The following is a 23,774-nucleotide window of genomic DNA, read 5'->3' on the forward strand; positions in this document are numbered from 1 at the left end:
AATGACTTTTTCTTCATAACATAGCTGCGTGGGTTTTCAGGCTGAAATATTTGGGGATCTTTATTTTTTTTAGCCCCCTTAGCATTCACAGAAAATAGGCTGTTAAGAAGCGGAAAGCATGCAATTTATAGCAGATGGGTATAAACCGCTCCAGCTCTACTACTGGAATGGGATCAATCAGGAACACTACATGCACCATTTACCCAGAAGAAACCCACCTGGGGGAACCCTGTGGAATTTTAGCCTATTAAGACAACACCTTGACAAGTTTAGTTTAAATAAAAACTTGTCGGCAGGCATTAAGCAGAGGGAAAGCTCTCCCTCTCCATCATCCCCTTGCTGTCCCTGGGACTCCCCTCGCACTGTGGCACCAAAGCTTCTCCTCACTTGTAATTTTTTTTTTCTCCCTCCTTTTTCATCTGTATCTTTTGTTCAGCTTGTTCTTAAAAAACCCAGGCCCCATGGAGGTTCAAAAAAGTTCCACTCCATTTCCTGGACTTCTAAATAGAAGGCATTTAGCCGAGCCAAGTGATTGGGCTTTCTGTTGCGTTTAACAGCTCCCTCTTCGTGTGGAACCGACTGTCTGGTGATCTCTGTCTGCTTTAGCCCATACTTACCTTTTAGTATTGTCTCTTTATGAATATTTCTCTCTTTTTTTTTTTTTCTTTCTCCTCCTTATTTTTATTTTTAGGGGAAGTAGCAGCTTAATGATACATATTATGTGCGGTGATGGGAGGATGACTTCTAAGACAATCCTTCCCTTTGGGAAATATAACAGTACGCTGGAAATGGGGCTCTAGTAAGGCTTGTAAAAGAGATTGGGGCATACAGTATAATGTAGCATAAAATGGAGTATGTGACTTTAAAGAAACTCATCTATTTTAGGCTAATGTTTTAAGTTTTGCATTTGCCCCTTTTCCTTTCCCCCAGGTGAAATAGAATTGCTTCACATCCCTCACAAAACACGATGGGATTTTAGAGGGGGAAGTGAGGCAGGCCAGAGTTAAGTTTTCCTTGCAGCCCAGCCCTTTTACCTCTGCTTGCCAGTAGGTGAACCAGAAAGCCAAACTTGACAGTAAATGTAATAGAAACTGGCTAATTGGTTTCCCATGTTTAATTTTGAGATGCTGGCTTTTTGCATTCTTTCCGTCCTGAACAAGCAATAAGTTTTGGTGCCTGCTTGCTACTGAAATCCATATAAATGTTTCTTTATTCACTTATTTCCCCCAGCTCCTTTTTCTTATTAACCCTTGGCAATGTTGTTCCAGGTGCCAAGTTGACATTACTGCCTTGCCAACGAAGCAGACCCATTGCTTAGAGCTGCCTCTGGAAAAACATCCAGGATCCCTGCTCATGCTGGTTGCTGTTGCCCCATGTACAGGAGTGTCTATCTCTGATCTGTGTGTTTGCCCTTTGGGAGACCCCAGTGAGCGGCAACAGATTTCACAGCGCTATGTGAGTTTGCCTTTTTTTGTTTGTTTTTTTCCCCTTGAGTTCTGAATAACAAGGAGTTGGGCAGGGCAGACAGACCCAAGCAATTTGTCTAGATGTATTTGAGTTTTAAACTAATGTTTTTTCTTTGCAAACTTGACTTGTGTTAAGGGATTATCATGGGGAAGGAAACACACTGTGAAGATCACAGAGAGATCGTAGCATAATTAGCTTTCCTCCTTTGGGGAGGATATGTTCTAGACTTGCAGCTCTTGGAAGATAAAGCCATATGCTGGCTTCCATTTCTCAGTGCCCAAAAGCTGGGCAAGAAGAAATAAGTGTCTGAAACGTAGGGTGCAAAACTTGAGGCATGAGTAATTTGAGCCAGATAAATCAAAGACTGTGAGGACAGATTTCTCACTCTTGAGTGTACTGCTTTCCTTACCCATGCAGCTTCTCCAGGTCTTCCTGTGTCCCATTTTCTGTTTTAATTGGCAGATAATACTTGCATAAACATGCAGGGCTCCTTCCAGTCTCCACCATAATGTTAACATGCAGCTTATGTGACTGGAGAATTTCTTTAGAAGCAGGTAGTGTGAATTGTCATGAGGGTTATGATGCAGTGAGACTGGGATAGTGGGCATGTATTTATGGGTACATCAGCTATTTATGGGTACATCAGCTGCTCAACTGAAACACCACAGAATATAAAAATGTAATGATTTAGTAGTTCAATAGTTTCTATTTCATAGTTACAAATGAAACAACATCCTTATACTTTTCTTCTTGCAGTGTCTGAAGAACTCCTTTCAGGACATAAAGGACATTGGCTTCTTACAAGTCAAAGTTTTAAAGGCAGTGGACCTGCTGGCAGCAGATTTTGCAGGTATTTTATTTCTATTTTGCAGCATATGATGGTAGCATAATATATTGTGAGTGCCAGTTTAGACTTTGTGCTGTACTATCAGTTCATCAAGAAAAAGTAAATCTTCCCAGCGTTTCTACAGAGGTGAAACATGGCCTCAAGGAACCGAAGCATTTTTAATCCCAAAAGTATGTGGCAAAGTCCAGTGGATGGAGATTTGATCTCCCCTTTAGTGATCAATAACTTAACACTTGGCGTGGTGTGCTGCTGTATTTTCCAGCAAGAACATGTATAAAGTGATGGTGCCAGCAAAGCAACCTTCGCCTCTCCATCTTTTATCAAGTGCCTTATGAGTTCATGAGCAAGACTGGAAGAGTTTGGGAGCATGTGACATGGGGCTGGGTGGGGGATTTGGGAGGTGCTGCAGGCCCTCCCTCGAAAAACAAAGGTTGCCAGCAATGGGGATGTGAGTGTGATGGTTCTTCTTTCAGCTTGTTGGAGGCTTCAGTTTGGCATGGTCTTGTAGTGCTCTTACTCCAAGGAAAGGATGAATTTTCCACTCAGCTGCACCTCAGATTGTGCTTGCTCTTGACAGCAATGGATGCTATCACCTTTTAAGAATACAACTTTACATTATTTCTCCAGGGAAGGTCTGTGGAATAGAGGCTTCTCTGTAGTGACTGCCTGGATACTATTATTTTTATCACTATCTTCTCCCAGATTCTGGAGACCTTTTAATTCCCCTCTGTATTGTGCAGCAGCTCATAATTCAGAAACACAGCACTGAGTGTTGTGCATTTGCTGACACAAGTAATTTTTAAAGATAACTTCTTGATAAAGGCAGGAAAGATGTTCAAGAGAAAACACTCTTGCCCCATTCCCTGGTATTCATTCAAAATACTGTAACAAGACAACACTGCTCCTAAAATAAGGACCAAAAGAGAAAGCCCAAGATGAATCACAATACTATTTCAATTTCAATTCATTTCTTAACCTTGGTGTGGGGAAAAAGGTTACTGCAGACAGCAGGACTGTAAAGAACTGAAGAACTTCATTTGAAAGCAAACAGAAACTCTGCCATTAATGAAAGGTAGCTTGTGCAGGAGTGCATTTCTAGGTTGGCATAATGTGTGTGTCCATTTGGAATTAGGAGTGTAACTGCACCTTCCTAGCTAATTTCATAAGGAGTTTACAGCAAAGGGGAGCCTTTGGCAAACAGCAAGGCTAGGGCTATCTAGAAATCTGTGAGGTTTTAACATAGACAGTGTCTGGGGAAAGAGCTGAACCCAGAAGGGTATGTGTCCTTTGGGAAAACATCACTGCAGTTTTATCAGTGATGGATTTGGGCCCCTTTTCCTCAGTGCCTAAGCAGGAGCATGTGAGTGGATAATGAGCACTGGAAGAGACAACGCAGGTTCTTGATTCTGCAATTCAAAGACTTTTCATGCAGAGTATGTGACACACATTCCTTGTGCATAGCACAGAATGAAATTCTGCTTAAGTAAAAGGTTACTCAGTCTGTCATTATATTCAAAATAACCCAGGCTTTGAGCCTGATTCATGAAGCAAATGACAAATTGTTTTTCAATGGCAGTGCTGAAAATATCCTAGTATTATGCTGTAATAGACCCACCAAATTGCGAAAGGATGCAGCCATTTTAGGTAAAAATAGCATAATTTCTGATCGTGAAATGAGAGACATAAAGATTAATTATCTGTTCTGAGCCATTCATAAATGATTAGTGCAGCAATTACGGGCTTCCATAATAGAGCCCTCCTAGAGCAGTGCCATATTTCCTGCATTGCCAGGGAGACCGTTCAGATTTATTGTTATTGATAAAAGTAAATTTGAAGTCTGGCTCAAATTTGGATAAAGGCAGAAAACCCACAGAGACAGTAAGAGGTGCAAAGATTTCTGAGGGCTTAATAGAGGAGCAATGTCAGCAGGTAGCATTCCTTCACTGTCCCATCCCTTAGCAGTCCTGAGCCTTGTGTGGGTGAACTTTTGCAGCCCAGTCATCCAATGACAAGTGTAACGCCACCTTCTGCCTTATCCCCGTAGTCAAGAGTGCACTTTGGTGCCATGTGGGATTTCTCTTGTCAGTTAATTACACGCTAGCATTCTAGATTTTAATTGCAAGTTTTTAGCCTACTATAATAATAGCTATCAGAAAACAACGTGGGATCTGCTTTGGTTTTGAACAGTGTTTTGAAAAATCCATATTTTACCGTTTGACATAAATTTCAGGCTAGTTTCTGCAGAGCTATCTCAAATGTGGAGAAGCTCTTCAGCCACAGCTACCCCTGTTACTTTCATATTGCTAGATAATAGTTTTGCTGATGTGGAAATGACTTTTTGTGCTTTGTTGGATGTTTTCTGAGTACGCACGAGGGTTCTTCTCAATATTGCATTTGCTCACTGACCAAAAAATGGCATTCAGAATAGCAAATGGCACAGTGGGGTTGTTTTGGGCATATACCAGTTTGCATTTCAAGCAGTTCCTCTGAAAGCTTGCATGCATTTTCCACCCTTAATCAAAGAATGGGCATGTAAGCTGAAATGGAGAAGACAAATAGATTGCAGTAATACACGTGGTCTGTAAACTTTACCAGTATTGACTAGTTAATACCCACTGTTTACATACTGAAAAGATTCCTGTTTAGTTTCTAAACTTCTTAGAGTAAGAACCTTAAGAGCTCTGCATTAATAATACCAAAAATAAGGATTAAGGAAATGACAGCTTTTGCTTAAATATCTTGTTTGTGTGCTATCTAAATCCCTGAGACATTTAGTTGCCTGTGTAAAAGTTAGGCTGGAATGTCTGCGGCTGAGTTAGACACGAGCACAGAAGATGAGATTAAATCAGATCGTGAGCCAGATGTGCTGATAAATGGTACTCTGCTCGTGGTGGAAACTGCTGAGCTGCAAGAAGTTGTCAAAGCTACAAATTTGTGTAATGTAAGTTAGCAAAAAAAAAAAAAAGATTAGCAAACATTTCTTTGCCATAATGTGTTCCACACTGACGTTCTTCTTTTGAGAGGAGCTTGGATGGATTTTTGTTTTGGGGGTTGGTTTTGTTCATTTGCTTTAAGTGTGATACCTGGCACCTGCATGAATTCTCCAGTTGATGTTGGGCTTTGTGTAACCTGTGACACTGTGTTGGGTCTTCATAGCTTCGAGGACTTGCTCATGTGGAGCTAATAGAAGAAATGCTGGTGATACAGACAGCACTGTGCTTTTCTTCTCGAGGTGTGGGTACTTAATGCTGTAAGCAGCTAAAGAAGACCACAGCTCTAAGCAGAGGGTAAACCAGAGAGCTGCAGCTGCAGCACTGATGCTCACCTGAGTTAGAATGATGGCAGTATGTAATGTTGTTTGAGTAATTGTCAATGTGAGCAGAGTTTTCTTTCTTGCTATGGAGACTTAGAGATGATTCACTGTGAGCCTCAGACTCCAGGTATTAAATGGAGCAACCTGAATGCTTTGGAAGGTAAGTGTTAGAGTTTCCAGAACTGAGGGTGCATCAGAGATGTTATTTATTTAGCAAGTCGTTGCAACCCAACCAGGCAATTTGCCGTTTTCTTAATGGACCTACCTCTATTTCACCAATCACTTCCTCAGCCTGACTGTAAAGAAGGAGTGTGCATGCTGAATACAATAACTAGTCAACTCCATTTATTATTTCAAATATTTTTTTCATCTCTCTGATATTTTCTAGGTAAAAGTGATCCTTTCTGTGTGTTAGAGCTGGGAAACGACAGCCTTCAAACGCACACCGTTTACAAGAACCTCAATCCAGAGTGGAACAAAGTTTTCACATTGTAAGTGAATTTGCCAACACACTGCAGTACCAAGCAGTTAGCAGCTTAACTATAAAAGCTATCGACTTTGGGAAAATACAGAGGTCAAGTTTAAGATAGGTCATATTTTTTTTTCCCACAGTCAGAGAGGATGTTGGAGAAATATCAAATGTAACTCAATTAAAGCCTTTTGCCTTTTACTAGTTCTTGCATGGAGTTTATTAATAGAAGTCATTAAAAGAAAAATTACTGTGGTATTTATAGGAAGAATCATGATGAGACATAATGGAGTCATAGCTGGATCCAAGAGATAATATAACAGAAAGTGGAGACCAGATACTCACGCCTACATTTTCTGTAATTTAAAATAAAATGTTTCATTGAACCATGGTAGAATCCTTGCTTAATTTGTAAGCAAGCAGAAAATTAGAGCTCATGTTGTTTCTGCTATTACCTTCTGAATTTAAACTAGGCAAACATAGTTTACCCTATATTTGAAGCTTAACTTTTTATGGGAAACAAAGTATTCTTTGCTTTGATGACTTCATTAATAGGGAAAAAAATAAAAAAGAAAAAGGTGATTTAGATGTTGCTGTTAGCAGCACATTTTTTTTTACCTTAACTTTATGCAGACCAAGATTTTTGTGAATAACTGTGAGATAAGTCTTCAAGAATGTAGTGGCAAGGAAGGAAACTGTGAGGGCTAGCAATGGAGCATTTATGATATTGGCACCTGTCCACTGGAAAAACAGTTCAAGAACGATGAACTTTTTGCAAAAGCAACATTTGTAAATACTGGGCTGGATGTGAGCACAATAAAATGTTTCTGATCACTTTGTTTGAGGTACCTGGCTGGATTCCTGTTTAATTCATGGGTGCAGCTGAATGCATGTCTCTTGGAGGCCTTTCTTTTACTTTGTTCTCAAGAAGCTTCCGCTCATCACTGTTTATTCTGAGATTGTGCCAGCAGATGAATCTCGTTGGATGTTCAGCCAACAAAATAAATCTAATAAGAATCCCAAATTATTTTATTTAAAAAGAAAGTTTGTGTCTATATTTCCTGTGGGTTTCAAATATCAGCTACAGATTATCTCTGACTTTCTTATCGCTGTTGCATGCTTAATCCAAGCACCAAATCTTCAGAGCCTGTCAGGCTCTCACATGTCTATTTAGAATTTTGGCCATTAAAACAAACAAACAAACTAGTTAATCACATTTAAAAGCTATTGATGATTTAGATTTATTTTGGAGCAGAGGAGATTGTTGTGAGTGGTTGAATCCATTTGAGCTGGAGCATTCAGTACCTACAGAGAGGCTTTCCCATCATACTGAGATTTTCTGCGACACTCATCTGTGTGTGTCACTGGAGTTTTTGATATTTGATACCACTGGTAGTAATATCATATGGAAAATGATAATGGCTTGGAGATGGATATAGAAGTGTGGTCAGGTTTCAATGTATTTTAAAGCCATAATGTCTCACAAACAGTGTGTTTCATGGTGGTTTGGCTGCCACTGGATCCCATCACAGAGCATGCTACAACTGCTAGCTGGAGAGACAGTCAGTCGGGTGGGTTTTGGGTTCAGACTCTGCTCTGTGAGGAACAACTCCACTGTGCTGCAGGCAAAGGTTCCAGGAGCAGGACTGCTCTGAAGCCACTTTCTTTTGGGCTGCACTTAGAACAAATGTGTACTGTACCACATACCTCTTTCTTTAACTCTCACATGTGGACAAAGGAAAAGAGGAGATAATGAATACAACTCACAGGTTGTCTCTCCTACCCATACTTTTGCGGGCACACAGAGACAACTTTTCTCAAATGAGATTCTGATTTATTAATGATCTGATGAATACTGAAGATCAAGTGCCTGCTGCCACATCAGATCATTTGCACTGGATGGAACAAAAATAGTGTGTGCTTGGCCTTTAAGGTTGATAAGTTTCTGATATGTATTTTCTAATAGAATTCTGCCTTAACAGGGAGATAATAGTTCAAGTCAAATGAAGTTATGTGAGTTTTGTTTCCTGGATTGTTTCTCTTAATATGCTTAAGCCTGATTTTTAATTCAGCCCTTGCCCTCTCTTAGTCACCAGCTTTCTCTGCTGGAGAGCTGAGTTTTACTCTGGCAGCATCATCAATGCACAAACAATGTCACTGTCTGCTAGTTATTTTCTTCACCTAGTTATGGTATGGAAACATGAGGGGAAAGCTTGGGGAATAGCCATCATCTGATTCATTTTGGGGGGTAATTTAATTAAATGCTAGTTTTATACCCCAAGGTAATACAAACTTAATTAGTAAAACAGTGTGGAGGAGACTATAAGCCTGTGTATCAAAGTGACTTATTTATTTATTAGTGCCTGCACGTTTTGTTCCAGCCCTATTAAAGACATCCATGATGTTCTGGAAGTGACAGTGTTTGATGAAGATGGAGATAAACCTCCTGATTTTCTTGGAAAAGTTGCCATCCCTTTGCTGTCTGTAAGTTACCTTTGCCATTATATCATTCGAACACCGATGTTTTTTTTTCTGGGAAGGAGTTGGAGTTTCTTTTCCCCATAGCACAAAGCAAGGCAGATTTAGAGATAAACAGGTTGTGTGCTCTATGTGTGCCTTAGTTGGCAGTGTTTATAGTTCTCCTTAGTGTACCAAGCATTGCCAACCCATTTAAGTACAAATTTGGTTGATGGGAAGGAAAATTGCAGAAGTGTCTGTATTTCATCAGCACTGTGTGCCATGGAGGTCTGAAAACATAATTGAGTTGTGCTGCATATTTCCACATTATCTTCTGAAGGTAACATTTTAAGCTTGTCTTTGTTCTGTCTTGCTTCTTTTTACTCCAAGAAAGTAATTGCACATCACAGTAGGATTGACTAGTGATAGCTGTTGTTATTGGCACAGCTGAATAAAATTACCTAAAAGGAGTGTTTTCTACTCCGTAATGCTTTTAAAGACTGGTGCCTTTTGTTCTGTAAACAAACATGTGAAGACTGAGCGCTGCCATGGGAGTATAAAATCAAAAACGGAAACAAAGTGAGCTTGAGGGAAAGTTGTCACTCTGGAGATTAAGGAGACTTGAAGCTTTTTCAGAAATGGCCAAAAAAGGCCAAGCTAAAGAGAAGGGAATATAAAAGGGTCATTGAAAGGCATTAATAGGGAAATGGGGGAAAAGCAGCTTTGTGTTTGGGAAGACTGACTTAGTTTTGGAACAAGGCTAGTAATGATAGAGTGAGTAAAGCAGATTGAGAAAGCATGAACAGCTCTGTGTGTGTGTAGTATCACAGAATGTTCTGGTAATTTACAGTAATATTTACAAAGAACTTTCTGAGCTGTAACTCAGACCAGAGAGGGGAAATACAAATCTTTGATGTTTCTGAATAAATAATGAACTGCCTAGAAAACTCTTAAACCGACTCAGAGGAGTTGGTCCCAGCCTAGGAAAAGCTTTATAGTGGTAAAGAAATAGGCTAATGTGCTCTGCTTTTGTCATTATTTTGTCTAGATGAGTGTGTTTAGTGTGTATGCAAATTAAAAAGAATGTGGCTTCTGAATCTCTTCAGGCAAGTGTGTTTGTTTTCCTCCACCATGTGCTCTTTCCAAGTTATGCTGGAGTCCAGAACAGGGGAACCCCTGCGTTATGGGACATAGCAAGAGTAAGCTATAGAAGCTGAGGAGTAAATACTGAGCTCTTCCTTGTCCCACTTGCTGTTGTGTGCTTTACAGCCCTCTTCCCTTCATGGCTTGGACTTCAAATTCTTTTTGAGGCTGGGGATATTTTAGATTGTCTGTTTTAGTGGCTTGAGTTGTCAATATCTTCAGTTTTAGAACAATATTAGAGTCAGTTGAGCATGGAAGATGATTTGATGTTTACAGGGAGGAAAAAACCTCTTAACATCTTTTATTCCATTTTTGATCACTTGGTTAATTTTTCCCCAAGTCCTCGTATGTCTGATGTTACTGGAAGAGAGTGGCTGGAGCAGCTGCTCTCCTGCAGATCCAGTGCTTGCCAAATGGTCTGCATGATCGGCAGCAGGCTGTGTGGGCTCACAGTGAGAAGATGTTAGATTTGGATTTTCTGTTGATTTTATAGGCATTTGTCAAGTATCCCTTAGGAAGCATGTAACAAGGCAGAGAAGGGGAGTGCATGTGTGTGGTAATGTCCAAACTATTCAGCATAGGCTTTTTGTCCAAGGTTTGAGGCAAAATAAAAAATTGTTTATACTTTCTCTTGCCAACTGATTTTCTTCCTTCCCATCCAAACTTCTCTGCCTCCTATTTCAGTCAAATCTAGTGTAAATATATTCATCTCTGCCTCTGATTAAAAAACATTTTCTACCTATTAGTCTGCTCAGAGAACTGCAGTTTCCTAAGCTGCTCTTCTTGAACTGGGAATGTTGATGTCTGTTGGAATTTTCACTACAAATTTGAAGGTATCCTTTGAACCATTTAGATAAATATGCTGGAAGAGAATGATAATTAGACTCAAGGAAGCTTCTCAAGTCATATAGATGTAATTTTTCTATCTGATCAGGCCTAGTATTTGCCTTGTATTGAACTATCTTTTTGAAAATATAAAAGCATGTTTTGGGCTCCCCAGTTCCAGAGAGACAGGGATCTGCTGGAGAGAGTCAAGTGGAGAGTTAAGAGGGTTGATTGTGGGACTTAAACATCTCTCCTGTGAAGAGAGACTGAGAGACCTGAGGCTGTTTAGTCTGGACAGGAGAAGGCTGAGAGGGGATCTTACTAATGTCCATAAATATCTGAGGGAATGGGTGTCAAGGTGAAGGTGCCAGGCTCTTTTTGGTGGTGCCCAGTGACAGGACAAGGAACAGCAGGTACAAGCTGGAACACAGGAGGTTACACCTCAACATGAGGAGACACTTCAAAGTGAGGATGGTGGAGCAGTCTGCCCAGAGAGGTTGTAAGAGTCTTCTCTGGAGACTTTCACAACCCACCTGGATGTGTTCCTGTGTGTCCTGCCCAGGGTATTCCTGTTTTGGCAGGGGAGTTGGACTCGATGATCTCTGGAGGTCCCTTCCAACCCCTAACATTCTGTGATTCTCTGACTTGCCTTTTTTTTTTTTTTCTCCCCTCTCTTAAAAATGCACAGGTTTGACTTGTGAACTGTCAACACATGAAGTAAGTTTACTTCAGCTGTTGTTCATGGATGACTGGATTCTTTTCTTGAGTAAGAACTGTGTTGGAGGGACATCAAGTGTTTTCTCCACAAATTTTGGGTTAAATGTAGTCAGGAGCCTTACTCATTTTGCAAATCTGTACACCTTCATCATCACATTAACACACAAATAACTGTACTGCCCAAAAACCTCAGAGAGGGTGAAACTACTCATGCTTTATGTTCATCCTTGACTATCATCTGGGCTTATTGCAAGCACCAAATAAGAAACACAGATTGAGTAGAATGAGAAGAGTTTGAAAGTGTCAGATGATGAATTGAATAAAGCTGAGAACTTTCTGCTCTTTTGATAGGCATGATGAAGTGATACTGGATGAATACACAATTTGTTTTGTTTCTCATACACCTCTATTATTAATGCACTGCAGAGACATTGATTAGCATTACACTGAATTAGGAATTTTCTCTATTTGTAGGTAGGTGGGGAACAGAGGGAGGGTAATGCTTGCATTTTACCTTCCCTGTTAATCAACCTATTGTATGTCTTTTTAATCCTGCCCTTCTCTATGTCAAATTGCTGTCCTCCTCTAAAGCACATGTGAGGGACCTAGTCTCAAGCTCAGCTCTGGTCAGCTACAGAAGCAGAATTTAAACTGGAAAAAAGACAGATCAGTGCTACCAAGATACTCAGCAAAATGGATCAGTTTCTTGCTGGGGGTGACCTACCGAGTCTGGCTTGGCCTAAGCTTTGGGCTGAGAGGGAGCTTGCTTTCCCAGAGTGTGGGGACTGAAAGGGAGGACCATTTACACCACTGAACAGAGGAAACTTTTGTGCTATAAACTGAAGGAGATCCTGGAAAATGGAGAAGTAGGGCAAAAACTTCATTGCTTCAAGAAAGGAGTTTGATAGGTTTAGAAGTTTGGTAGTTTTGAGGGACTTGAACTAATGATCAAAGAAGTCCTTTCCATCTCTGTGTTCCTTTGTGCCCTAGATCTTAGTAAAAGCAACGGTGTTTCTCTTTGTGAAGGTCTGTCCTTTTGGTTTTGCTTCAAGAGACTCCTATCTTATAGAAGGCTGCAAGTTGTTAAGAGACATGGAAGCATAAAGTGTGCTTCACTGAATTTGAAAGCAGAGTATATCAAATATCCTCAAGTAGAAAGATCTTTGAGTGAAGTTGTAGCACAGAATGGACTGATTTTTATCTGCTAAATTATCAGCTCAAAGGAGACTTCAGCTGCACCCTTTTTTGAGCAAACAGGAAGAGGTCTATGAAATGTTTTCAAGTACCAAGCCAGGTCAGTAGCCAGTGATACACTGAAAACAACTAGGATGCCTTTCAGAAGCATAATTACTTAAAACATGGCCTGGACTCAGAGTAGACACCTGATGGCTGCAATTACTTAGCACTTGACCATAAGTGCACAGCTTTTTCATTGAGAAAGCTTCAGATTTGAGAGAAGTGGAAATGCTGCATTTAAGAGAGAGGCAGCTGTGAAGTGGACAGTCTGTTCTGACTTTTATCCCTCTCGTGAACTAGGCATTTTAGAACGGGAGGAAAAACCTCCCACATCTCTTCCAGAAAGAAATAAAATCAAAAAAGAAATTAAATTATCCCCTAACCATACACTACTCAGTGAAATGGTATCAGCATTGATGTTTTTCTTGAGTATCACCTAGGATCCTTGTGCTTCCAGGGTTTTCAGCTCCTTCTCAGACTGCCTGGAAGCCCTCACGTGGCTGCTTGCTTTATTTCCAGATCATCAGCTCTAGATCCATTTGGTCTTTGGATATCAATCCTCTGCCAAGAGCCCAAATTCCCATTCTACTTTTGGATCTCACAGAGGATTGTTAAAAGTGAAAGGGTTAGGGCAGAGAGTTTTGGGAATAATGAACAGGTATTTTATACAAAACCAGTTTGAAGTATCTTGCAAAACTGGGGAGAAACAAAAATACCTCTCCATTCGTGTCCAGGTAGATTGAGTATGTGGCTTGCTTTCACCTTTTTACTAGGGAAGTGTGTCCTTTGTAAGTCTCACAGTATATCAGAGGTTGGAAGGGACCTCAAGAGATCATCAGGTCCAACCTCCCTGCCAGAGCAGGATCACTTAAGGTAGTCTGCACAGGAATGCATCCAGGTGGGTTTTGAAAAGTGAAATCTTCCCTGTTCAAGTTTGAACCCATTGTTCCTTGTCTTATCACTGTGAACCACTGAAAAGAGCCTGGCCCCCTCCACTTGACACCCATCCCTCAGATAATTATAGACATTGATCAGATCCCCTCTCAGTCTTCTCTCCTCAAGACTAAACAGCCCCAGGGATCTCAGTCTCTCTTCACAGGGGAGATGCTCAAGGTGTGTGCCTGTTACAAGACAGCTTTATGTTATTCAGGGTAAATGGTATGACATTGTGCATCAGCAATGAGCTCAAGCTGGAGTATCAGAGTCCCAAATGCTTTAGATGAATTACCCTTGGAGAGTAGCCATTACCCTTTCCACACGTCACGGGCGTTGATGTACAGAGGTTTAACCTAGCGTCCTTCTGTCAGGTCATCAATATATGACATTGAATCTGCATCAAAGCTGGATGCAGAGTGAAGTTTTCTTAAAATCAATGTAACAAAAAAAAAAAAAAGCCACTACACCATATTTCTTTGAGACAACAGCAAGGAAAAAAATCCTCTGCTGCGTCAGGGTCCTGTCTTCTCCATGTTTTGTGTCATATCAATCTCGGCTTTCGCTATTTCATTAAAATTCCCAAGCGGTCAGAAGGTTGCTGCTTAATAGATTTAGCATTGGCTGGCTACATCAATACTGTGTTTAGTCACATTTGTTTTACTGGGGGTGTCTGTGAGGAGGGTTTAGCAAATATATTCATTCATTTGAAAGGAACCTGCTGTACCTTGGGCCTTGACTGCACAGCAGTTTTGTGTACCCAAACATTTCCTTCAGCTAAAGCACTGCTAGAAGTTGCTTCTGTTTCTAGTGTCCAAATAATTAATGCACAAAGAATTTCAGCTTTTCTTCCAGCTGATAATTATTTCTGTTTTCTGTATGGTCCTGTGTGGAGAAGGAACTGAAATACGAATTTTTCCATGAAAATACTGATATTTTGTTGATTCAGAATAGGGAAATGCCCCAAATATCAGCAACTCCCTGGGAACAAAAATCTTGACCTTTTATTTTTTTCCAGAAGTTTTCTGATGGTAACCTTGCAAAGTGAAGCAAGTTGGTGGGGTAGGCACAACTGTCCTGACTTTAATCTCATGGTTATGGACAGTCTTGGTTGGTGCTTGAGCCCCAGTATGTTGCATGCTGTTAAGAAGCTTTCAGAGAATGCAAGCATTTAGTATTCAGTGAGGATATGAAACATCATCAATAAAGGAATAATATTGATCATGTCTCTTTAAGGACCTCACCTGCAGATATTTTCACATTTAATTTGCCTATTCCTTTCCTTCCTTGTTCCCTTAAATAAATGTAAACATTGTTAGGAAAGACAACCTATTTGAGACGCAACTATCAGGAACATTTGAGTGAAATCTGATGTAGTGAAAGGTGTTTGGATAGAAGAGATGTCATCTTTTTGACCTTGAGGTTCATCCTAGGACCCCAGCCCTGGCTGCTCACCTTTTCCACAGCTGGAGAGAGCAGTTAAGCAGTCTGTATGAACAGCAGAGAGTGGGGGAAGAGTAGTACCTGGAGAGGAGAAAGAAATAGATCCAAGATGAAACTCATGTGACTATCCATCCCTCAAGGCTGAGAGAGACATTGAACAGAATCTGAACTCTGGCCCAAGAGCAGCATGCAATGAAAATGTGGAGTACTAAAAACTATTTTGCATGTTTTCTCCTGGGCACAGTTGAGACATGCCACCAAACTCATCTCCATGCAGTGATGGGTGTTAGAATTACCCTACACCTTCCCTTGAACCGCATTGGCTTAGGACGTTGCCAAGACTGTAAGAGACACTTTTTTGTTTGACATTTTTTCAGGGTTTTCTCTTTTCAACCAAATGAAAGTACAGTGGAGACAAGCCAGTCTGTAGCCAGTCCTTCCCTCTTGTGCTTTCTTCTGAAGAAGCCCACCAAGCTAGGATATCTGTATGAATGTTTAGGTTTGGGCTGTTTAGTTATAATTGCACATCTTTTACAGGTCAAACACTTAGAATTAAAGATGCTAAACAAAACTGACTGTAAAACTGTCTTTGCACTGTATTACTTTCTGCCCTGGTCAGTTTAGGAATAGCAACAACAATAATGACACAATGCAAAAAAAGTTTCCCAAGAGACAACCAGCCCCTATTTTGCAAAGAAACAGAGGTGGAAGCTGTTTGTTGCTGATTTGCAAGTTAGTGTGAACAAACCTCTTTGATTGAGCTCCAGCTCCTAAAACAGAGTCTTTCCCCCTGCTTTTTATCACCTCATCCCCCAGTCTGTATTGATAGTGAGGATTCTTCTGGCCCTGGTGCAGGACCCTGCAGTTCCTGGTTGGACACCACTGAGGATGTAAAGATGGTCCTTGTGAGAGCCTTCTTCCCATTCAGCTGTTAGCCAGAAAACCCACATGTGCTTTGAAGAGCTTTGGTACAGAAAGGGTGGAGCAACAGTAGGAAGGAAAGTGACCTTTACTGTGTCTCATGAAATCACTTAGTTCCCATTATGCCTCCTCCCTCCCCTTACCCATTTCTGCCCTGGTTTATATGAGTGCCTCTTCTAAGTGCCAGAGCAGCAATAGCCATTTTAAATATGGTTGCAATTTCATGGCCCCAAATTTCCTCTCTTATCTTTAAACTTTGATCATTACAGTCCCTGAATGTAGCTTTTTTGGTAAGCTGCAGGGTTGTTTTTTTTTTTTTATGTTACTGCTGTTTAGAATTAACTGGTCCGTTTCCTAAAAAAGCCAAATGTTTAATCAATACATATCCTACTGTGTATAATAAATACATTTCTGCCATCACTTTTTGAAGAGAGAATGCTTTTGATTTGAGCCAAGTAGTTTACAAAATGTTGAGGGAGGATTTTTTTGTTGTTGTTGTTGTTGAATTTTTTTATTTATTTTTTTAAATAGATGTTTAATGAGATAGGGCCAACCGGCGGATTAGAGCATGGAAATGGTATTGAAATTCAGGGGTGGGGTGGAGGAGGGAGAAGTCTTTTCCCACAAATTAGTTCATTTTGAACATTTGCTACAGTAGCATTCACTCCACTTAAGCTGAATAATTTCTTTGGCTTGTGTTTGTTTCCTGGGTGGTAATTTGACAACCTTACCGATAAACTGAAAGTTAAGAAGTGTGGGTTCATGTGCTGGAGTGTGCAGTAGGTAGGTAAGCTGTTGTTTGTGGCTCTCTTCCTGAACTTTGGAAGAAAAATCCCATTTTAAACCTATAATAACAGAGGCTGATTACTTCCCATCAGCTCACTGGCTTCCAGGGCAGAATTTTCAGACTGGTTATTGCATGCACTGCTCTACTATAAAGTACAAGGTCTGTAAATTAAAGTTGGACCATAAGAGATTTAATCTGCAATTTTATAGGTCTCTTAATCCAATGGTCATTTTGTATTTCAGGCTCCAAATATGTTATCAGGTTTTGGGGAGGAGTTTTTTTTTTTCTTTCTGTGCCTGGGATTTTTTTTTTTTTTTTTGTAGTGTCTTTAAGTTCTATTGTGAATTACAGCCAGGAAAATATTGATGCTTTTTGTCTCACTCCCCCCCCAAACTATAGATTAGAAATGGTAAACAAAGTTGCTACACACTGAAGAATAAAGACTTGGAACGTGCTTCAAAAGGAGTAATTTACTTGGAGCTGGATGTCCTATTTAATCCTGTAAGTTGAAGTATTTTCTCTTTGCTTATCACTGATGTGAGAAATGTGAATCTTGCAAGAACACAGGTGGAGGGGTGATCTTTTACAAACCAGGAGCCAAACAGGAAAAGTCCTGATCTGGTTGCCTCTGGTGGTGGAGGGATATTTTATACTGTGGCTGATGAAGTACTGGGACATCAGAGCTTTGTGATGGCCTCCCCAGGTGGATGGGACAATGCATGGGCAGTTTTGGACTGACGAGTGACCACAAATGCCTTAGGAAGGAGGTGGTGATTACTGTATACTAGGGTTTTCACCAGCAACAGCCCCCCAAAAAAGAGAACTTAATGTTTAGGCTGTTATACGTTACTTTTAACACCTAATTCCTTCCCAAAAAGCTGACCCACGCTATTCTCTTCCCAGGGTGCTGACAGGAAAATTAATGAGGCATGTACATGGTGCACTTAGTTTTTAGGTGGCTGAGTCAGTCTCAATTGTTTATGCCCTACAGCCTTTTACCGAGTTAAATTCTATTTACTAAGGCCATCGAGGGCTGCACCACAGCTCTGCTCTTGCTGGGGTGAGCCCTGTCCTGCCCAATTTAACTCATCCAGAGAGGTGAGCCCTCTCCTGCCCAATTTAACTCATCCACAGAGGTGAGCCCTGTCCTGCCCAATTTAACTCATCCACAGAGGTGAGCCCTGTCCTGCCCAATTTAACTCATCCACAGAGGTGAGCCCAGTCCTGCCCAATTTAACTCATCCACAATTCTCCCAGCAGTTCCTCCTAAGTCACATAGAGGCTGAAAAGAGTGAAAGACCCTGAAATTGTGCCATTCCCAATTAACACTGGTGGTGCAAAGATGAAATAATGCACTTCAAACTACATGACATCTTTTTAATTTTTTTTTCCAATTATGTATTTCTGTTGTTGTTTTTGTTAGATAAAAGCAAGCATTAGAACCTTCAAGCCCCGAGAGAAGCGCTTCACTGAGGACAGCCGCAAATTTTCCAAGAAGGTGAAAATTGTGCCTCTGCTAATCTCACATCTGGGTTGGAAGGAGTTGAATTGCATGGTTGCAAGAACTAAACCTATTTATGCAGAAAATGCTGAACACATGTAAATTCTGCTCATTTCTGTCGATACTAGAAGGTTTTTCTGTGTTAACACGAAATTGCTTTCTGATCCAGTTTGCATCAGTAGTTCTATTTCATGCTTCAGGGTGGGGAAAATGAATCACTGAATGTTAGGGTTTGGAAGAGACTTCTCAAGATCAGGTCCAAGCCCCTGCCAAAGGGGATCACCTTGGGCTGCTCCCTTTATGAAGGAAGTGGTAAAGACCACCCCCCTCCAAAACCCAGCTATAGGAATTTTGTAAGTGCCTTTTTCTTGCAGCTTTTGTTCTGTACCACCCAAGGCACTGAGCAAACAGCTGCTGGGAAGGGTTGCACTCATGTTTACCTATGCTCTGTGCCACCATTGGTGCTGCCCAAACCCAGACAGACATGAAGCAGGTGCCAGAGCTGCTGAATCACCTCAGCAAGGGCTGACTCACCCCTGCCCTGGGCATGGAGTCTCTGCTCACATCTTTGGGGAGAGGTGCAAAACCCCACTCACCTTCAGAAGAAGCTGCCAGCTCTCAAAGTCTCTAAGGAAATAAGGTTGGACAATGAGGATGGGAGGGTGATGTTATTGCTGAAATGATTTTTAGAGCCTCCTAGACTCAGTAGGAATCTTGTTGTGGATGTTACACAGTTTGCAGCACCTAAAGCTGAAAGAGAGCCTTCTTTGGGAAGGAAGAAAAGTCAATGGGATTTTAGAACACTGGCCCTTATCCTATTTTTCAAACAAAGGTGCACTATAATAAGGCTAAAAATCCCTATTTATTTCTGTGGAATAATCCAAAGCATGTAGTGAGGGAGGTTCAATCTTTTGACTGCATCCACTCTGGCCTTTTTCCTAAGACATTGCTATATTCTGAGCATTGAAAGGGAATGAAGGTAGGTTTGTGCTACCATTTCTGTTTAGTTTTTGCATCAAGATGTGCTTTTTTTTTTTTTCTTTCCCCCCTCTTTTTCTAAGGGCTAAAATAAATCTGGAGGGTTTGGGTGTAATCAGAAAGCAGACAGGAGCTGGAGTGTGTCACTGAAGTAGAGGCTTTATTTGTAATATGTGCCTTGGCATGCATTTGTAGCTTAAATTACCCCTGTTTCTGAAGCAATAATAGGATATTAAGTGTGTTTGATTAAACTCCTCTTCTCCTTCCCTCCTCCCACTCAATATTTATCAGATCTTATCAAGAAATGTTGATCGTGTGAAAAAAATCACCATGGCAATATGGAATACAATACAATTCCTTCGGAGCTGCTTTCTCTGGGAGTCCACAGTGAAGAGCATGATAGCCTTTGTGGTAAGTGCATTGCTTCTGTTATTGCATGAGGCTGAGTGATGCAGGATCTCAAGTGTTGCCATACCTCCTTCTCCACAGCATAAAGCCCTTTATAGTTTGCTGTTATTGGTATTTAGTAGCTACGTGGCTGCAGGTTTCAAGGCATCTTGGGCCAGATTGGGCCTGGTGGGAATGGAAATGAGACCTTCAGGAGAAGCATTTCTATACTTGGTGCAGAGGTGTTCACCAGCCTGCACCAAAAACTGAAGATGGCTGTGACTCTGGTCACTCTGGATTTTATTTATTAATTATTTATTTATTTAATATGGCAGCTGGGTGGTAGGAAAGGAAGGAGATGGTGGCCAAGAGAGCGATGCTGTGATCGGATAGGTCTTGATCCTTCCATCTTCTGTTGTGATGAGGAGGCACTTTGCTGCAGGTTGTGGTATGCCTGACATGTAAGCAGCTCTACTGACATTGCCTCTTGCACATCTGTTCTCTTCATGGTAATAATATGTTGCTTTAAAAAAAGTACAGAAAGGAAAGGGCTGGTCAGTGAGTTCTGCTGTGCTCTGCAAACAAAGCAGCAAGTTCTTCACCTGCCTGTCCCACTTTTCAGCTTTCTCTTTTTCCTTCTTGGTAGTAAACACCCCATTTGCAATTTTCTCATAATCCACTCAAGCACAAAAAAGGTTTTGCCTGCTTTTTATTCTGCAGTGTGACATTTTCTTCATGCTTCAAATGTTTGGCATGCCATTAAAGGTTGCAAAACCATTTTGTGGTGGTCCAGCATGCAGGAAGAAAGTTTTTGAGTTGTGTTTATTAAGCAAAATAACAGCCACATCTCCAGGACTTTTCTTTCCCTTTTACTGTCTGTGAATTAACTTCATTTAAGGGTTCTTGTGAAGAAAACATTTCAGTCTGTTTGCTGGAGGTGACTGAAGTGGACCATCTCCAAATGAAGGAAGCTCCAGAGCAAAGACCAAGGAGCTGTCTTTCACCCTGCAGGTTAGAGGGATGAGTGGCCTGGAAGAGTAGATAGGATGAGAGGGTCTTTTCCTTTTATGTTTGTTTTTTCATCTTCCTGTTGATCAAAGCTTCTTTAGGTCATATCTAAAGTTGACAGTTCAGCAGCTGGTGGAGAGTAGAGCAGCCAGTACCCTGCTGAAGCAATTCTGGCTGTCCAAAGGCGCTCTGGATTGTGCACAAAGGAATCAAATAGTTGCTCATGCTGAGGCTGGAAAGGGAGTGACGTAAAATCCCAGAGCTGACATCCTACCATCAACCTAGAGAAAGAATCTAGGCACATAGGTAAGAGATTTTGCACCAAAACATGTGTGAAGTGAGAGCTCTGAAGTTCGGTTTTGCAGATTTAGAAAGTTTGGAAGTGATGAAGAGGCAGAAAAATAAGAAGGTGGGAATGTGGGTCTGCAGAAAAAGGAAGAAGGTGAATAAAAAGGTAGAAGGTTCCAAGTTACAGATTATTAATATCTCTGCTGGATACTGTAATATCCTGGTTTCCTGATGGAAAGTGGATAGTGGGAAAGGAATAAAAAAAATCCATGAATAGTTAGAAATAATTCAGCTCTGGCACTTAAAAGATGTTAATTCTGTACCTCTCACTAGTTCTAGTATGTGTGTGTGTTTGTTCAGAGTGGAAAAAAAAATATTCAGTGCACATATAGTGTGGTAGGTACAGCATCCTTCCTGCCCCAACCTGTACCTCAGATCTAGTGAACAGGGTAAATAAAAGGGGAATTAAATATCACATTTTAAAAAGCACCTTTGCCCAGCAAACAACAGCTGTACACCTTCAGTATCTGGCTGTGAATCAGCTTAGCCTGTGCTGTATTTGTCTTCATTGATGACCTGCCTGTGCCTGACACTGAACATGAGAGGTGAGGAAGATGCACAAAGCTTCTCACCCATTTTTCAGCTAAGTTCTTGAAATCAAGGCTGGTAGCTTAAGTGCCAGCCAGGCCCTCAAACCATTCTCACAGATGTTGTCCCTTGAGCCACTAGCAATCACAACTGTAACCATATTCTACATGTTCCACATATCTTCAGCACATAAATCCCAGATATTGAGTGGTCTTTAGGATCCCTCCCCTCCTCTGTCTTGCCTCGTGGCTTCCTTCTACAGGTTCATAGGATCATAGGATGTTAGGGGTTGGAAGGGACCTTGGAAGATCATCAAGTCCAACCCCCCTGCCAGAGCAGGACCATAGAATCCAGCACAGGTCACACAGAGACACATCCACATGGGGCTTGAAAGTCTCCAGAGAAGGAGACTCCACAGCCTCTCTGGGCAGTCTGTTCCAGTACTCTGTGACCCTTACAGTGAAGAGGTGTTCCACCTCATGTAGAGGTGGAACCTCCTTGGTTGCCCAAGCCCCTTCCTCCAAAGAGGGGAATAAAGGGATAGATGAGGAGAAAGGCAATCAGACACTATAATAATGTGAACCTTGAGTTCTTAAGCAGTCAGATAAAACCTGCTGCCAAACAGAGGAAAATATTTGTGAGATCATCAGATCATGGCACTAGGCAAGCACAGGGTATCCTACACCTTCTGGTTTACTCTTCATTAGAGTGCACCTCCCTCCCTGTGAGGGCTGGCAGCTCACATGGGAGATGAGGACATTAGCTGTTGCTTCTGGGTGCACAAGAGAAGAGTGAAGAAAGAGGAAAGCACAGGCAGGACATAAGTGAATGAGAAAAATGTTATCAGTGTGCTTTCTCATAAGGTTCATCATCCCAAGATTCTTTATTATTTAGTAATGGTGGGAGGAGATAGTCTAAGGCCATGTGAGTAGATTTATCTTTTTGTGCTGTAAAAGTAAGATAATATTTTGTCATCAGCATTCTGCAATTTTAATATGAAGATTTTTTAAAATCTAAGTTAATTGTACAGCACAGAGGGTACTTACTGGGCCTGCTTAGGCAGAATTAAAATCAAGAATTTTTCAGGGTTTGAGGTTTTGCAAAGTGAGTCAAAAGTGACTTGAGGTGAAAAGCAAAATTTCGCTTTTGATGTTTGTCCTGTGCAGTGTTTGCTGCAAGTTGTTACACAAGTTCTAGAAAGACATCCTGGGTTGGAGGAAAGTGTCACATGTAGGGTTTCTGGATTCTTTAAGAGGTAAATTTCATCACAGAGTCACAGAATGTTAGAATTGGAAGGGACGTCAAAAAATCATCAAGTCCAACACCTGTGCCAGAGAAGGGCCACCTAGAGCAGGTTACACAGGAACACATCCAGGTGGGTTTTGAAGGTCTCCACAGAAGGAGACTCCACAACCTCTATGGGAAGCCTGCTCCAGGGCTCTGTCACCCTCACAATGAAAAAGTTTTTCCTTATGTTCTTGTGGAACCTCCTCTGCTCCAACTTGCACCCACTGCCCCTTGTCCTGTCATTGGACATCACTGAGCAGAGCCTGGCTCTGTCCTCCTGACAGTGCCCTGCACATCTTTGCAAACATGAATGAGGTCACCTCTCAGTCTCCTCTTCTCCAAGCTAGAGAGCCCCAGCTCCCTCAGCCTTTCCTCACAACAGAGATGTTCCACTTCCTCTGTCATCTTTGTGGCTCTGCACTGGACTCTTTCAAGCGCTTCCCTGAGGTCCTTCTTGAACTGAAGGGCCCAGAGCTGGATGTAGTGTTCCAGATGTGGCCTCACCAGGGCAGTAGAGGGGCAGGAGAACCTCTTTCAACCTACTCACCACACCCCCTCTGATAAATACACCCCAGGACACCACTGGCCTTTTGGCCACGAGAGCACATGGCCAGCTCATGGTTGTATGACAAATGGACACACCTCTGTATGTGTGTACCCCAAAATGTCCAGAAGATCCCTGCATGTGGAAGATGTTGCATGTGGAGTAAAAAGTGGTCATAAACCAGGAGAGATCTTAAAAGACACTGTCCATGTGTTAACCTCCTGCAGTTCAGGACTGGGAGGAATTTGTAGAGTTTTAAGACCCAGAAGATGTTTAAGCATTCTGCTCTGGTTAATTTGGGTGTAGTAGAACCCAGTCAGTTCCATTTTTGCCTGAAATGTGCCTTTCTAAAAGGGCTTTATTTTGAAGACACCCAGAGGCATGCTGGTACATCCTGTATGGTTCACTCTTCATACCCTACCCTGGACAATTTGTTCCCAGTTTCCAGGGTGAACATTGTGGTTTTTAACCTGGTCCTCATCACTTCTTTCTTCCATATGACAACATTCCCTGCCTTCTCTGCTTCCCCCCTTCTTCCCTGGTCATAGAAGTTAAGTCCATAATAAATGAATCATTCTTACAGTACAATATGTATTTTAAAAATATTTTAAAAGTTAATTTCAGTCCCTGAATGA

At 41.3% G+C, this 23,774-nt stretch overlaps 1 protein-coding gene across 1 annotated transcript in view; it reads left to right on the plus strand.

Moving 5' to 3' along the window:
• MCTP2 (multiple C2 and transmembrane domain containing 2) overlaps positions 1 to 23,774 on the plus strand; it is a 108,516-nt gene that overhangs the window by 39,184 nt on the left and 45,558 nt on the right. The window contains exons 10-16 of the mRNA XM_054388334.1: positions 1,269 to 1,455; positions 2,224 to 2,317; positions 6,016 to 6,118; positions 8,478 to 8,580; positions 16,958 to 17,059; positions 17,982 to 18,056; positions 19,329 to 19,448. Coding sequence (XP_054244309.1) covers positions 1,269 to 1,455; positions 2,224 to 2,317; positions 6,016 to 6,118; positions 8,478 to 8,580; positions 16,958 to 17,059; positions 17,982 to 18,056; positions 19,329 to 19,448 — 784 coding nt within the window. The remainder of the gene's footprint in view (positions 1 to 1,268; positions 1,456 to 2,223; positions 2,318 to 6,015; positions 6,119 to 8,477; positions 8,581 to 16,957; positions 17,060 to 17,981; positions 18,057 to 19,328; positions 19,449 to 23,774) is intronic.

This window comes from Indicator indicator, chromosome 16, assembly GCF_027791375.1.
Source record: "Indicator indicator isolate 239-I01 chromosome 16, UM_Iind_1.1, whole genome shotgun sequence".
NCBI lineage: Eukaryota > Metazoa > Chordata > Aves > Piciformes > Indicatoridae > Indicator > Indicator indicator.